The 12,300-nt window shown below is 38.7% G+C and overlaps 1 protein-coding gene across 16 annotated transcripts in view; it reads right to left on the bottom strand.

The window, feature by feature from the left end:
* Nucleotides 1-12,300, bottom strand: part of HEPH (hephaestin) — a 128,558-nt gene that overhangs the window by 90,035 nt on the left and 26,223 nt on the right. For all 16 annotated transcript variants that reach the window (XM_054251436.2, XM_078362753.1, XM_002762951.7 and 13 more), the window contains 5 exons: nt 11,269-11,437; nt 9,932-10,068; nt 8,402-8,533; nt 1,592-1,803; nt 267-417 (listed from right to left, as the gene is read on the bottom strand). In XM_054251436.2, coding sequence (XP_054107411.2) covers nt 267-417; nt 1,592-1,803; nt 8,402-8,533; nt 9,932-10,068; nt 11,269-11,437 — 801 coding nt within the window. The remainder of the gene's footprint in view (nt 1-266; nt 418-1,591; nt 1,804-8,401; nt 8,534-9,931; nt 10,069-11,268; nt 11,438-12,300) is intronic.

The following is a 12,300-nucleotide window of genomic DNA, read 5'->3' as shown; positions in this document are numbered from 1 at the left end:
ACAATCCCTTGTTGATTTCTGGTGCACAATCCTCATCTCACAGTACTTTCTTCCAGTGTCCCTCATATTGTGTAACACAGGACATGGCACCCAAAGGTACTAAGTATAAGATCTGTTGTGTTAGGTTGAATCTCTCAATCTAGCTCATCTCTTGGACAGAGATGACCAATAAAATCAGTATTTTCAGGATTGGTCATGATTACAGTTAAAGTTAGATTTGACTTGGGACCCCTCAATTTAGCCCAGGGCAAAAGTACTCCCCATACCATGCATCCGATTGGAATCTTGGAAGCCCTCGATATCCTCTGAAAGCAGTCGGAAATCCAACATAGCAGTTGCTTGATTGGCATTGCTGTACCAGCTCTTGTTCTCATCCAACACAGTGAAAAGAAGAAAGAATTCTTTATCCACCCCTTTCTGCAGGCCCAATAGAAGAAAGTAGAGGGAAAAATGACAATGGTTTCAGCAGTTGTGGACTGTGTTGCTACAGATCCAGGGATTCCAGACTCCTTCCCATTTTCTTTTCTCATTTTGAGCCCATACCTCCTACCCAGAGATGCAGCTGTTGCTAAGCAGTTTTTCCTTATCCTCAAATTGCAGATGAGAGAAGAAGATCAGAATAAAAGGACAAGCCTGACGGGGAAGAAATGTATGAAAGGGGTCAGGGAAGGAACATAGGATAAGAAATAAGAGGTACAGAGTGTGAAAAAAGAGAACTTGGAATCACCTGGGGAGAGGACTGAGGGGAGGTGGCTAGAAAAACAGAGGAGGATCTTGAGGGAAACAAGAAAATAAAAGATAAGTAATATGAATAGTAATTATTGTTACCACTAACATTTACCAAGTGCTTACACTGTACTAAGCACTGTATATGGATTATTTTAATTAATTCTCACAGAAACCCAAGGTGTCTTCTTCCATTGTTATCCCTTTTTTACAAATGAGAAAACTGAGTCAAAGAGAAGTTCAGTAGCTCACCCAATGTTACACAAATAGAAATCAGGGGTTGAATACAAAGGAAGACAGGCAAATATTAAAGCAGATTTAGGGATCAGGAGCAAGGTTTAGGGGCCACTGACGTAAGGGAGAGTGAGAAGGAGATGGAAGGAAGGAAGGAAGGAAGGAAGGAAGGAAGGAAGGAAGGAAGGAAGGAAGGAAGGAAGGAAGGAAGGAGGGAGGGAGGGAGGGAGGGAGGGAGGGAGGGAGGGAGGGAGGGAGGGAGGGAGGGAAGGAGGGAGGGAGGGAAGGAGGGAAGGGAGGAAGGAAAGGAAGGAAGGAGGGAAGGAGGGAAGGAGGGAAGGAGGGAAGGGAGGAAGGAAGGAAAGGAAGGAAGGAGGGAGGGAGAAAAGAAGGTGGTGATGAAAGAATATCGTGAATTATCTGTGAGGCTAAGGGAGGTATGTATGCCAGTACAAAAAATGACATGCAAGATAGCATGAGGTCACCAAATATTAATTTCCAATGGGCCAGCTTGATTATTTTTCTTTTATTTCCTAAACTTCAGAACCCAGTTCCATGCTTAACTGCTATCCAGCAAGCCAGCTTCATCGTTCTCCCAGCAGGCTTTCCAGCCAGATAACCCTGACAATACCTGCTTGCCATCTGTACCCAAGGCACCAGCCCTGCAAACCAGCAGGGGGCCCACCAGGCCAGAATTTGTGTCTCTTATGGGATCCGCAGCAGAGAAGTACACCCAGGTGAGACAAGCAGGATCCTGAGCAGTGGGACCAGCATGAGGGGGGACTGTCCAGCGGTATGTTACTTTTTCAAAGGGCTTAGCAACCAAGCCAGGGTGAGATGAACCTGTAGGGAAAAATATGGTACTCATTACTTACATTGACTAGAATGAGAATCATCGGCTCAAAATGGTGAAATGAAGATTATGAACTACAAAGGCATTTTGGAGCAACAGCAGCAGCAACATGGAATATTGAATATTGAAGAGGACTCTGGTCTAGGAGTCAAGAGATGAGTTTGTTTTCTCGTTCTGTCATTACTTGCTATATGGGTTTAGCAGCAATTTAATCTTCCCTATGTTTTGGTTTTCTAAAATCATAGGACCTCCGGATTAAAGGGGACTTTAACACTTTTGGAACATCCCTCACTTTAAAACATACATTAATCTGCTTTTACATCACTACTTCTGCTTAAAACTGTGCAATGATGGGAGACTCACTATCCGCCATTATAGCTCATTTCATTTTTAAACAGCTGTGATTATTTAATTTTTTTCCTTTCAATATGTACTCTGTATATGTGGATGTGTATATGTTATGTATGTATGTATGTGTATATATGGGCATATATATATGTATATACATATAACACTAAGGTTGTAATTTCTTTTTCTTTTTTTTTAATGCATTTTAGGTTTTGGGGTACATGTGCAGATCATGCAAGATAGTTGCATAGGTACACACATGGCAGTGTGTTTTGCTGCCGTCTTCCCCTTCACCCACATTTGGCATTTCCCCCCAGGCTATCCCTGCCCCCATCCCCTCCCCGCTGTCCCTCCCCTATTCCACCCAGTAGACCCCAGTGTGTAGTACTCCCTTCTCTGTGTCCATGTGTTCTTTTTTTCATCACCCGCCTATGAGTGAGAATATGTGGTATTTTATTTTCTGTTCTTGTGTCAGTTTGTTGAGAATGATGTTCTCCAAATTCATCCATGTCCCTACAAAGGACACAAACTAATCCTTTTTGATTTCTGCATAATATTCCATGGTGTATATGTGCCACATTTTCCCAATCCAGTCTATCGTGGATGGGCATTTGCGTTGGTTCCAGGTCTTTGCTATTGTAAACAGTGCTGTAATGAACATTTGTGTGCATGTGTCCTTATAATAGAATGATTTATAGATTTTTGGATATATACCCAGTAATGGGATTGCTGGCTCAAATGGAATTTCTATTTCTAAGGCCTTGAGGAATCACCACACTGTCTTCCACAATGGTTGAACTAATTTACACTCCCACCAACAGTGTAAAAGTGTTCCTATTCCTCCACATCCTCTCCAGCATCTGTTGTCTCCAGATTTTTTAATGATCGCCATTCTAACTGGCGTGAGATGGTATCTCAATGAGGTTTTGATTTGCATATCTCTAATGACTAGTGATGATGAGCATTTTTTCTTATGTTTGTTGGCCTCATGTATGTCTTCTTTTGTAAAGTGTCTGTTCATATCCCTTGCCCGTTTTTGAATGGGCTTGTTTGTTCTTTTCCTGTAAATCTGTTTGAGTTCTTTGTAAATTCTGGATATCAGCCCTTTGTCAGATGGGTACACTGCAAAAATTTTTTCCCATTCCGTTGGTTGCCGATTCATTCTAGTGACTGTTTCTTTTGCCGTGCAGAAGCTGTGGAGTTTCATTAGGTCCCATTGTCTATTTTGGCTTTTGTTACCACTGCTTTTGGTGTTTTGTTCATGAAGTCCTTGCCTACTCCTATGTCCTGAATGGGTTTGCCTAGATTTTCCTCTAGGGTTTTTATGGTGCCAGGTCTTATGTTTAAGTCTTTAACCCATCTGGAGTTAATTTTAGTGTAAGGTGTCAGGAAGGGGTCCAGTTTCTACTTTCTGCATATGGTTAGCCAGTTATCCCAACACCATTTATTAAATAGGGAATCCTTTCCCCATTGCTTGTTTTTGTCAGGTTTATCAAAGATTGTATGGTTGTAGATATATTGGGTTGCCTCCAATGCCTCTGTTCTTTTCCATTGGTCTATATCTCTGTTTTGGTACCAGTACCATGCTGTTTTGATTACTGTAGCCTTGTAGTATACTTTGAAGTCCGGTAGTGTGATGCCTCCCACGGTGTTCTCTTTTCTTAGAATTGACTTGGCTATGCGGGCTCTCTTTTGGTTCCATATGAAGTTCATGGTGGTTTTTTCCAGTTCTGTGAAGAAAGTCAATGGTAGCTTGATGGGGATAGCATTGAATGGGTAAATTACTTTGGGCAGTATAGCCATTTTCACGATATTGATTCTTCCTACCCATGAACATGGAATGTTTCTCCATCTGTTTGTGTCCTCTCTTATTTCGTTGAGCAGTGGTTTGTAGTTTTCCTTGAAGAGGTTTCTTACGTTCCTTGTGAGTTGTATTCCTAGGTATTTTATTCTTTTTGTAGCAATTGTGAATGGCAGTTCGTTCTTGATTTGGCTTTCTTTAAGTCTGTTATTGGTGTAGACGAATGCTTGTGATTTTTGCACATTGATTTTATATCCTGAGACTTTGCTGAAGTTGCTTCTCAGTTTCAGGAGTTTTTGGGCTGAGGCGATGAGGTCTTCTAGGTATACTATCATGTTGCCTGCAAATAGAGACAATTTGGCTTTCACCTTTCTTATTTGAATACACTTTATTTCTTTTTCTTGCCTGATTGCTCTGGCTAGAACTTCCAGTACTATATTGAATAGGAGTGGTGAAAGAGGGCATCCTTGTCTAGTGCTGGATTTCAAAGGGAATACTTCCAGTTTTTGCCCATTTAGTATGATATTGGCTGTTGGTTTGTCGTAAATAGCTTTTATTACTTTGAGATATGTTCCATCAATACCGAGTTTATTGAGGGTTTTTAGCATAAAGAGCTGTTGAATTTTGTCAAATGCCTTCTCTGCGTCAATTGAGATAATCATGTGGTTTTTGTTTTTGGTTCTGTTTATGTGGTGAATTACGTTGATAGACTTGCGTATGTTGAACCAGCCTTGCATCCCCGGGATGAATCCTACTTGATCATGATGAATAAGTTTTTTGATTTGCTGTTGCAATCGGCTTGCCAATATTTTATTGAAGATTTTTGCATCTATGTTCATCATGGATATTGGCCTGAAGTTTTCTTTTCTTGTTGGGTCTCTGCCGGGTTTTGGTATCAGGATGATGTTGGTCTCATAAAATGATTTGGGAAGAATTCCCTCTTTTTGGATTATTTGGAATAGTTTCAGAAGGAATGGTACCAGAACCTCTTTGTGTGTCCGGTAGAATTCGGCTGTGAACCCATCTGGACCTGGGCTTTTTTTGTGAGGTATGCTCTTAATTGCTGCCTCGACTTCAGACCTTGTTATTGGTCTAGTTATAGTTTCAGCTTCCTCCTGGTTTAGGCTTGGGAGAACGCAGGTGTCCAGGAATTTATCCATGTCTTCCAGGTTTATTAGTTTATGTGCATAGAGTTGTTTGTAATATTCTCTGAAGATGGTTTGAATTTCTGTGGAATCTGTGGTGATTTCCCCTTTATTATTTTTTATTGCATCTATTTGGTTGTTCTCTCTTTTTTTTTTAAATCAGTCTGGCTAGTGGTCTGTCTATTTCGTTGATCTTTTCAAAAAACCAGCTCTTGGATTTATTGATTTTTAAGGCTGTAATTTCTAAAATGGAAACTAAACATGGCCAAGCAATGCACACACTTTTTCAAATTTTCATGCCATCAGTAATCAAAGAAGTACAATTGAAAATAGCTAGATAACTTTTTTTACAAGTTAGGTTAGCAAAGATTTTGCAAATCATAAAAATGCATGATGGTAAGAAATGGTTTAAATGGCACCTACCCTACACCCTCACATATAAAGAGGGTAAGTGTAAAAGGGAATAATATTTTTTTTTAAATGTAGACAAAATTTGAAAAAATGTTTGCAATCTACCCATCTAACAAAGGACTTATATCCAAAATCTACAAAGAACTAAAACAGATTTAAAAGAAATTTAAAAAAAAACGGGCAGCAAACCCATTCAAAAGTGGGCAAAGAATATGAACAGACACTTTTCAGAAGAAGACATATACGAGGCCAACAAACATATGATAAAATGCTCATCATCCCTGGTCATTAGAGAAATTCAAATCAAAGCTACATTGAGATACCATCTCATGCCAGTTAGAATCGCGATTAGAAAATCTAGAGACAACAGATGCTGGAGAGGATGTGGAGAAATAGGAACACTTTTACACTGTTGGTGGGAGTGTAAATTAGTTCAACCATTGTAGAAGACAGTGTGGTGATTCCTCAAGGACCTAGAAATAGAAATTCCACTTGACCCAGCAATCCTATTACTAGGTATATATCCAAAGGATTATAAATCATTCTATTATAAGAACACATGCACAAGAATATTCATTGCAGCACTGTTTACAATAGCAAAGAGCTGGAACCAACCCAAATGCCCATTGATGATAGACTGGACAGAGAAAATGTGGCACATATACACCATGGAATACTATGCAGCCATAAAAAGACGATAAGTTCAAGTACTTTGTAGGGACATGGATGAACCTGGAAACCCACATTCTCAGCAAAGTGACACAAGAACAGAAAATCAAACACCGCATGTTCTCACTCATAGGTGGATGTTGAACAATGAGAGCACATGGACACAGTGAGGGGAGCATCACACACTGAGGTCTGTTGGGGGGGTCTAGGGGAGGGACAGTTTGGGGTAGGGAGTTGAGGAAGGATAACATGGGGAGAAATGCCAGATATAGGTGATGAGGACGGAGGCAGCAAACCAGATTGCCATGTATGTACCTATGCAACAATCCTGCATGTTCCTTACATGTATCCCAGAACCTAAAATGCAATTTATATATATAAATTGAATAAATACTGAAAAGAATGTTCAATCTAAAATAATCAAACAAATGTAAATCAAAACAACAATGAGTTTTGATGTTGTTGTTTCCCTACAAGACAGTCATTTTGACAAGATTATAAAAGATTTCCCCAGTGCTGATGAGGTTGTAAGGAAAGGAGCCCTCCTCAGATACTGCTAATAGAACTCTAAACTGATAATACAGCAAATCTCTCCAGAGAGCAATTTGGGTGTAGGTACCAAAAATTTTAATGTATGTATCCTCTGGTGTAGCGATTCCTTATCTTAAAAATATAATCTGAAGAAATGTTCATAAAAGTGTGCAAAGAAGCATATGGAAGAATATTTGTAGTATAGCTTACAACAAGGGGTTATAATTTAGTTTGTAATTTACAACCTCATCAGCACTGGGAAAATCTTTTTAATCTTGTCAAGATAACTGTCTTGTAGGCAAACAAAAACATCAACAAAACTCACTGTTGTTTTGATTTATACTTGTGTGATTATTTCAAGTTGAACATTCCTTTCAGTATTTATTGCATATATTATTCTACTTGTGGATATGAACCTTTTAAATAAATAGCTTTGTCTACATTTTTGTCCACTTTTAAAAATCTTTTCTTATTCATTCATTATTTCTTACTCTTCAAATTTTCAAGTATACAGAAAACTTTAAAAAATAGTGCAATGATCACCCTATCACTTAGAGTCTATTGCTAAAATTTCACCACCTTTAATTCATCTAATCTATGTGTATGTACACCTACACACACATATATGCAGTTTTTGTTTGTTTGCTTTTGTTGAATCATTTGGAAGTAGAAGGTAAACATCATGATATTTTATAGCTGAAATATCAGCAAGCATCTCATATTTCACTATAATGCCATTATCACACCTAACAAAATTCCCTAGTAACATCTACTATCCAGTCTATACCAAGAATTTTGCAATTATCTCCAAAATGCCTCCTAAAGCTGTTTTTTACAAGCAGATTCACTCAACGTTTGCACACTGCATTTGAATATTATGTCTCTAATCCTCCTATTGATGGTATTGACTTTTTTAAGAGACTAGACCAGCTGCCTTATAGAATGTTCATTCTAGATTTGCCTGCAACTTTTCCATTTATGCTTTCAATTTTTCTTTTATATTTTGGCTAGAATTAGCATGTATTAATATTCTTAGAGAAAGTAAAAAATTAATTACACAATACTGTCACTTTTAGGATTCTCTTCTGATATAGTAATCCAAAATGCAAGCTAGGATGTATGCATTCATTCATTGCAACCTGACTTACGATATTCAAAAATACTGAAAAAACCTATGTATCTAAGCAACAAAGGATAAAGTAAGTAAATTATGACAAATCCTTGAGATAAAGTATCACATAGTCATTAAAATGTTTGTAACATAATGACATGGGAAAACGAACACAATACAATGGTGAGAATAGTAGGATGCAAAACTGTACAAACCATATGATCATATATCTCTATACAGACTTGTATAAACACATAAAAATATTTAAAGTTATATCAAAAGTTACATGACAATTTATCTATAAATGATGTTTATTTTGTTATTTTCTGCTTTCCAAAGTTCTATAATACACTTGTTTTTAGAATTGTTATATTTAAATATATTTTTTAAAATTTTCTTTTATTAGTAAAGCCTAGCTCTGTTTTGCTATTATATTATTCATTCATTCAACAACATTCACATATGGAAACTAATTCTGCCTACTTCTCCCTCCCCATTCACCATTTATTTGTTTTCTGGAGACACTTGATACCTCCTGGAGCCCACATTTGCTAGAGACCCTGCTGGCTCACCATCATTGTACATAGTGCCTTCATAGGCTTTCTCATAAAACACCCCATGGGGCTGCATGCTGAATGGCTTGGAGGCACGGTTGTAGAAGACCACCTGAATGATGTCACCAACCTCAGCCCGGATAACTGGCCCTGGAAAATGGGAAGGAGAGACAATGAGAATGACTAAAGGGATGAACATGGAGGAAGAATATGGAAGAAGGAGGGAAAGAAAAGGAAAGTCAAAGTGAAGAAGATAAAGAAGTCTTTTCTTTGTAATAATAAGAACAACCCCTTTCAAGTGTATTGACATTTACAGTAATAAAAAAACACCAGAAAATCCATTATGTTACTCAATTGTCAAACATCATTTTATGGCATATAGGGCAGGAATTAACTCTTATTTACAGATGAGAAAATTTCAGCTGAGAGAGGTGGAATTTATCTACCCAAATTTAAATGGTTGATTAGCCATTCAACCAGGACCAGCGGCCAGGACTTTCTTTCATCCCACTGTCAGGCCCGATCTCATTTTCACTTACTTTATTGTCCCAGATCCCATAGCTGCATCTCTTGGTGGAACTATCTAAGAGTATTATTGTATCTTCTATCCAGGCACTGTAGTAGGTAAATAGAGCCACAACTTCTAAACTCTTCTGAACTTCACTGCCAACCACATCTAATCTAGCTTAGGTCACCTTTGAGGCAGATCAAAAGTACCAAAACTGAGCACTTATGCTAGTTCTAACCCTTGGTCAGAGTTTCTAGTTTGGTTTCCTACTCAATTTCCACATCTAATGTTACACCTCTTCTCAAAGACTGGGCACCTATACTGAAGTCCAGCCAATAATAATTTACACTCACCACTCCTATGGTGGATTTCTTATCATTATATCTCCCTATCCAACTGATGTAAGATTTATTGTCCATTATTAGAGATAGAATCAACTGGCACACAGCTATCCTGAGTATGGTCTATTATATTAATTTCCAAAGTGTTTTTCATCTTGCCTATTTTATTTTCTGGTTCCATCATGTTACTAAACCTCGTCTAACTTTGGTTTAGCCCTTCTAGATACCTTCTTCAAGTTCAGACTCTAAGCCTATTCTGCATGCTTCCTGTTTCAAGCATGTCTGCATGTCATGCCAATCTGCTACTGGCCCCAGATTGCTGAGAACCTAGACAGTCTTACTTCCTTGTATAACCCTTTAGGAATACCTCTAGAGAAGGAATTCTAAAAGTGTGCACTGTATATCAGTGGTATTGGAAGACATTCACTGAAAAAAATTGGAGATTCATGATAAACAAAAATAAATCTAAGGCTCTTAGAAATACTGTAGCAAAAAAGCACTATTTAACTGCTTAACTTAGTGTTTTATCAAACACATTCAGACTCTAACCCTTTTTCACAAAACAATCTTCTCACAAGACTCACTTTAGAAGATGCTGGTCTACAATGTGCTCCTAAGTCATGTCCAGGCCCAAGTTTCAAAGTCCTCCTCACTTTTCTGGCTCCAGTCAATGAATTTCATAAGTTAAAAATTCCTCACCCAGGATTCCAAGATGCCTATCTTCTTCCAACTGCATTTTCTCCTGGAATGTTTCATCTTGAAAGGCTTCATATCGCACTTTCCAGTAAGTGCCCCCAATTCGGCTGGAGCTCTTCTGGAAAAACTTATCTGAGTTACTGATGTATAAAAAGGAAAACATGATACGATTTTATTAGGTATTAGAAAAAGACTCCCATCTCGCCCTTCGTCTCATCAAGTTACAAATGTTTATGTTTAGAAAGGACCTCAGAGCTCATCTGAGTTAACTCCCACCAGTGAAGATATCTCCTTTGGTGACACCACTAGTAAGTTATATACAGCTTCTGCTTGAGCCTTTCCAAAGACAGGAAACTCATAACCAGAAGGGACAATCTCCCTACCTGTTTATTTTAAAATATTGGAATTCTATTTTAGGGTAAGTTGGAATATTCTTGCTTGTAAGTTCTAGGCTCTGGAACCAGTTCTGCCCTCCAGAGACTCACAGTTTACCTGTGTTCTTAATCATCCTTAGGTATTAATAATCTTTTGTCTCACTCTAAAATGAAAGCCCACTAAATTAATAAGCCCAGTTGGAGATCCTGGAATCTATGCTGACACTCAAACACCAACTTTCCTGTTAGCTGCAGATTTAAACTATTATTTTCTGCTATTAGTATAACCATAAAGGATCTTCCCCCAACCCCTCTCTTAGTCATCTATCAAGTGCCTTCTCTGTGGAAGACCTTTCACAATTGATTGCCCAGTGAGTGGTATGACATAAGACCCAGCAACTGAGTCGGGCACGAAGCTCCTACTCTATCTCGCCCACATCTGGGTCATGCATGAGGCAGGAGAACTTGGAGAAATTCCTTCAAATGAATGAGCATGGAATAGCCAAAAGGCAGATTGCTTCACTTCCTATATTTCTCAGAGTGCTTTTTATATGCATACTCAAATGCCTCTTTCGGACTATAGAAAAGAAATGAAGAAGCAAGGAGGTAAATAATGGGTAAAGTGAATTAATACTGGGAAAAAAAGCTATTTCGACTGATACAGGAACTGGTCCCAACTGGGCTTTCCATTATGATAATGGTCAGGAATTATAGTAGAACCAACTTGAAACTCTGCTTGGACCCTTTGCTGGGATATGGAATAACGTCACAAAAAGCTTTGCTACCTTTATCACCCCAAGAGCAAGCTCTCTAGAGGGCCACAAGAACTTGGCTAACAGTTGTGTCATGTAACCCCAGCCAGACAATGACGTGCATCCCCAAGTAAAGTGAGAGATTTCTGGGAAAAAGATAATAGGTGTTTGGAGATGGCACAAAAGTAAGGAGAGGGAGCCCACTGCCTCTTACCTGCCTGGCTCTCTCAAACTCTTCCCAGTACTCCCATCATGTCCCATCGGGCCATAGTCCCACTGAATCTCATGGGCCTCAATGAAGTACTGTCGAACTTTGCCTGTGAGCAGGTCCACAGGAGGGGTTGTGGAGCAAGACTTGACCTTGTAGAGTGCCTGCATGCCATCTGAAGGAAGAACATTAAAACTGGCCCCATTCTATCCAACAGGATTTTTACCCAGAGAACTCACTTTTCTCCTTCTGCTAGTATTTCCTCCTCCAACTCTCCACTACTTTTTTTACTCCTGCTCCAAAATGGGCCACTTTCTCTCACTCTTAAAGCACCTGGCTGAGAGAGAGAGCCCAGGTAAAATTCAAGTACCTCCACTTGCTTATGCCACCACTGAGGCATATACTAGATCCTCATTCCTGCCTCTGCATAAAGGCTCACATTGTAGCAACATCACAGAGATGGAAGTAAGAAAACCTGAGTTCAAGCTCGACCTTTAACCACTATCTGCAGGACCTTAGGCAAGTCACTTCCTCATTCTGAGCTTTCCTCTTTTGCCAAAGGAGAGAATAGGAAAATCCACCTCACAGGGCTGGTAGGAGCATCATATTTAAAATAGGGGTTAATTATTTATAAACTGGGAATCTCCCAAAATAAAAGAAAATCTATTCATGGAGATGAATCTTCAGAATTGGGACTGTCAGGAAAATGTAGATTCTAAGTAATGCTTTCAAATGTGGAATATACTATATTAAGTCAGCATGGCAGTGGATAGTACTGTCTTATATTGGCTTAGCAACTTATAAAGCTCACTCAGCTACATTATTTTATTAGAGTACCACAACTTCCCAGGGAGATATAAAATTTGTAAATTAGAAATCTGAGATATGACGAAGGAAGAGGAAAGAATATTCATTCTCAATATGTATTATGTTAGGCTCTGTGTCAGGTGCTTTACATATTTTCTAAAGTTTCAGTCCCAGGGAGTATATATGTTACCTCTATCAATCTTCACAACCATTGTACGAAATAGACTTTTA

Source organism: Callithrix jacchus, chromosome X (assembly GCF_049354715.1).
Source record: "Callithrix jacchus isolate 240 chromosome X, calJac240_pri, whole genome shotgun sequence".
In the NCBI taxonomy this organism is placed as follows: Eukaryota; Metazoa; Chordata; class Mammalia; order Primates; family Cebidae; genus Callithrix; species Callithrix jacchus.
The sequence above is the reverse complement of the archived record's forward strand: the minus strand, read 5'-3'. Positions and strand labels throughout refer to the sequence as shown.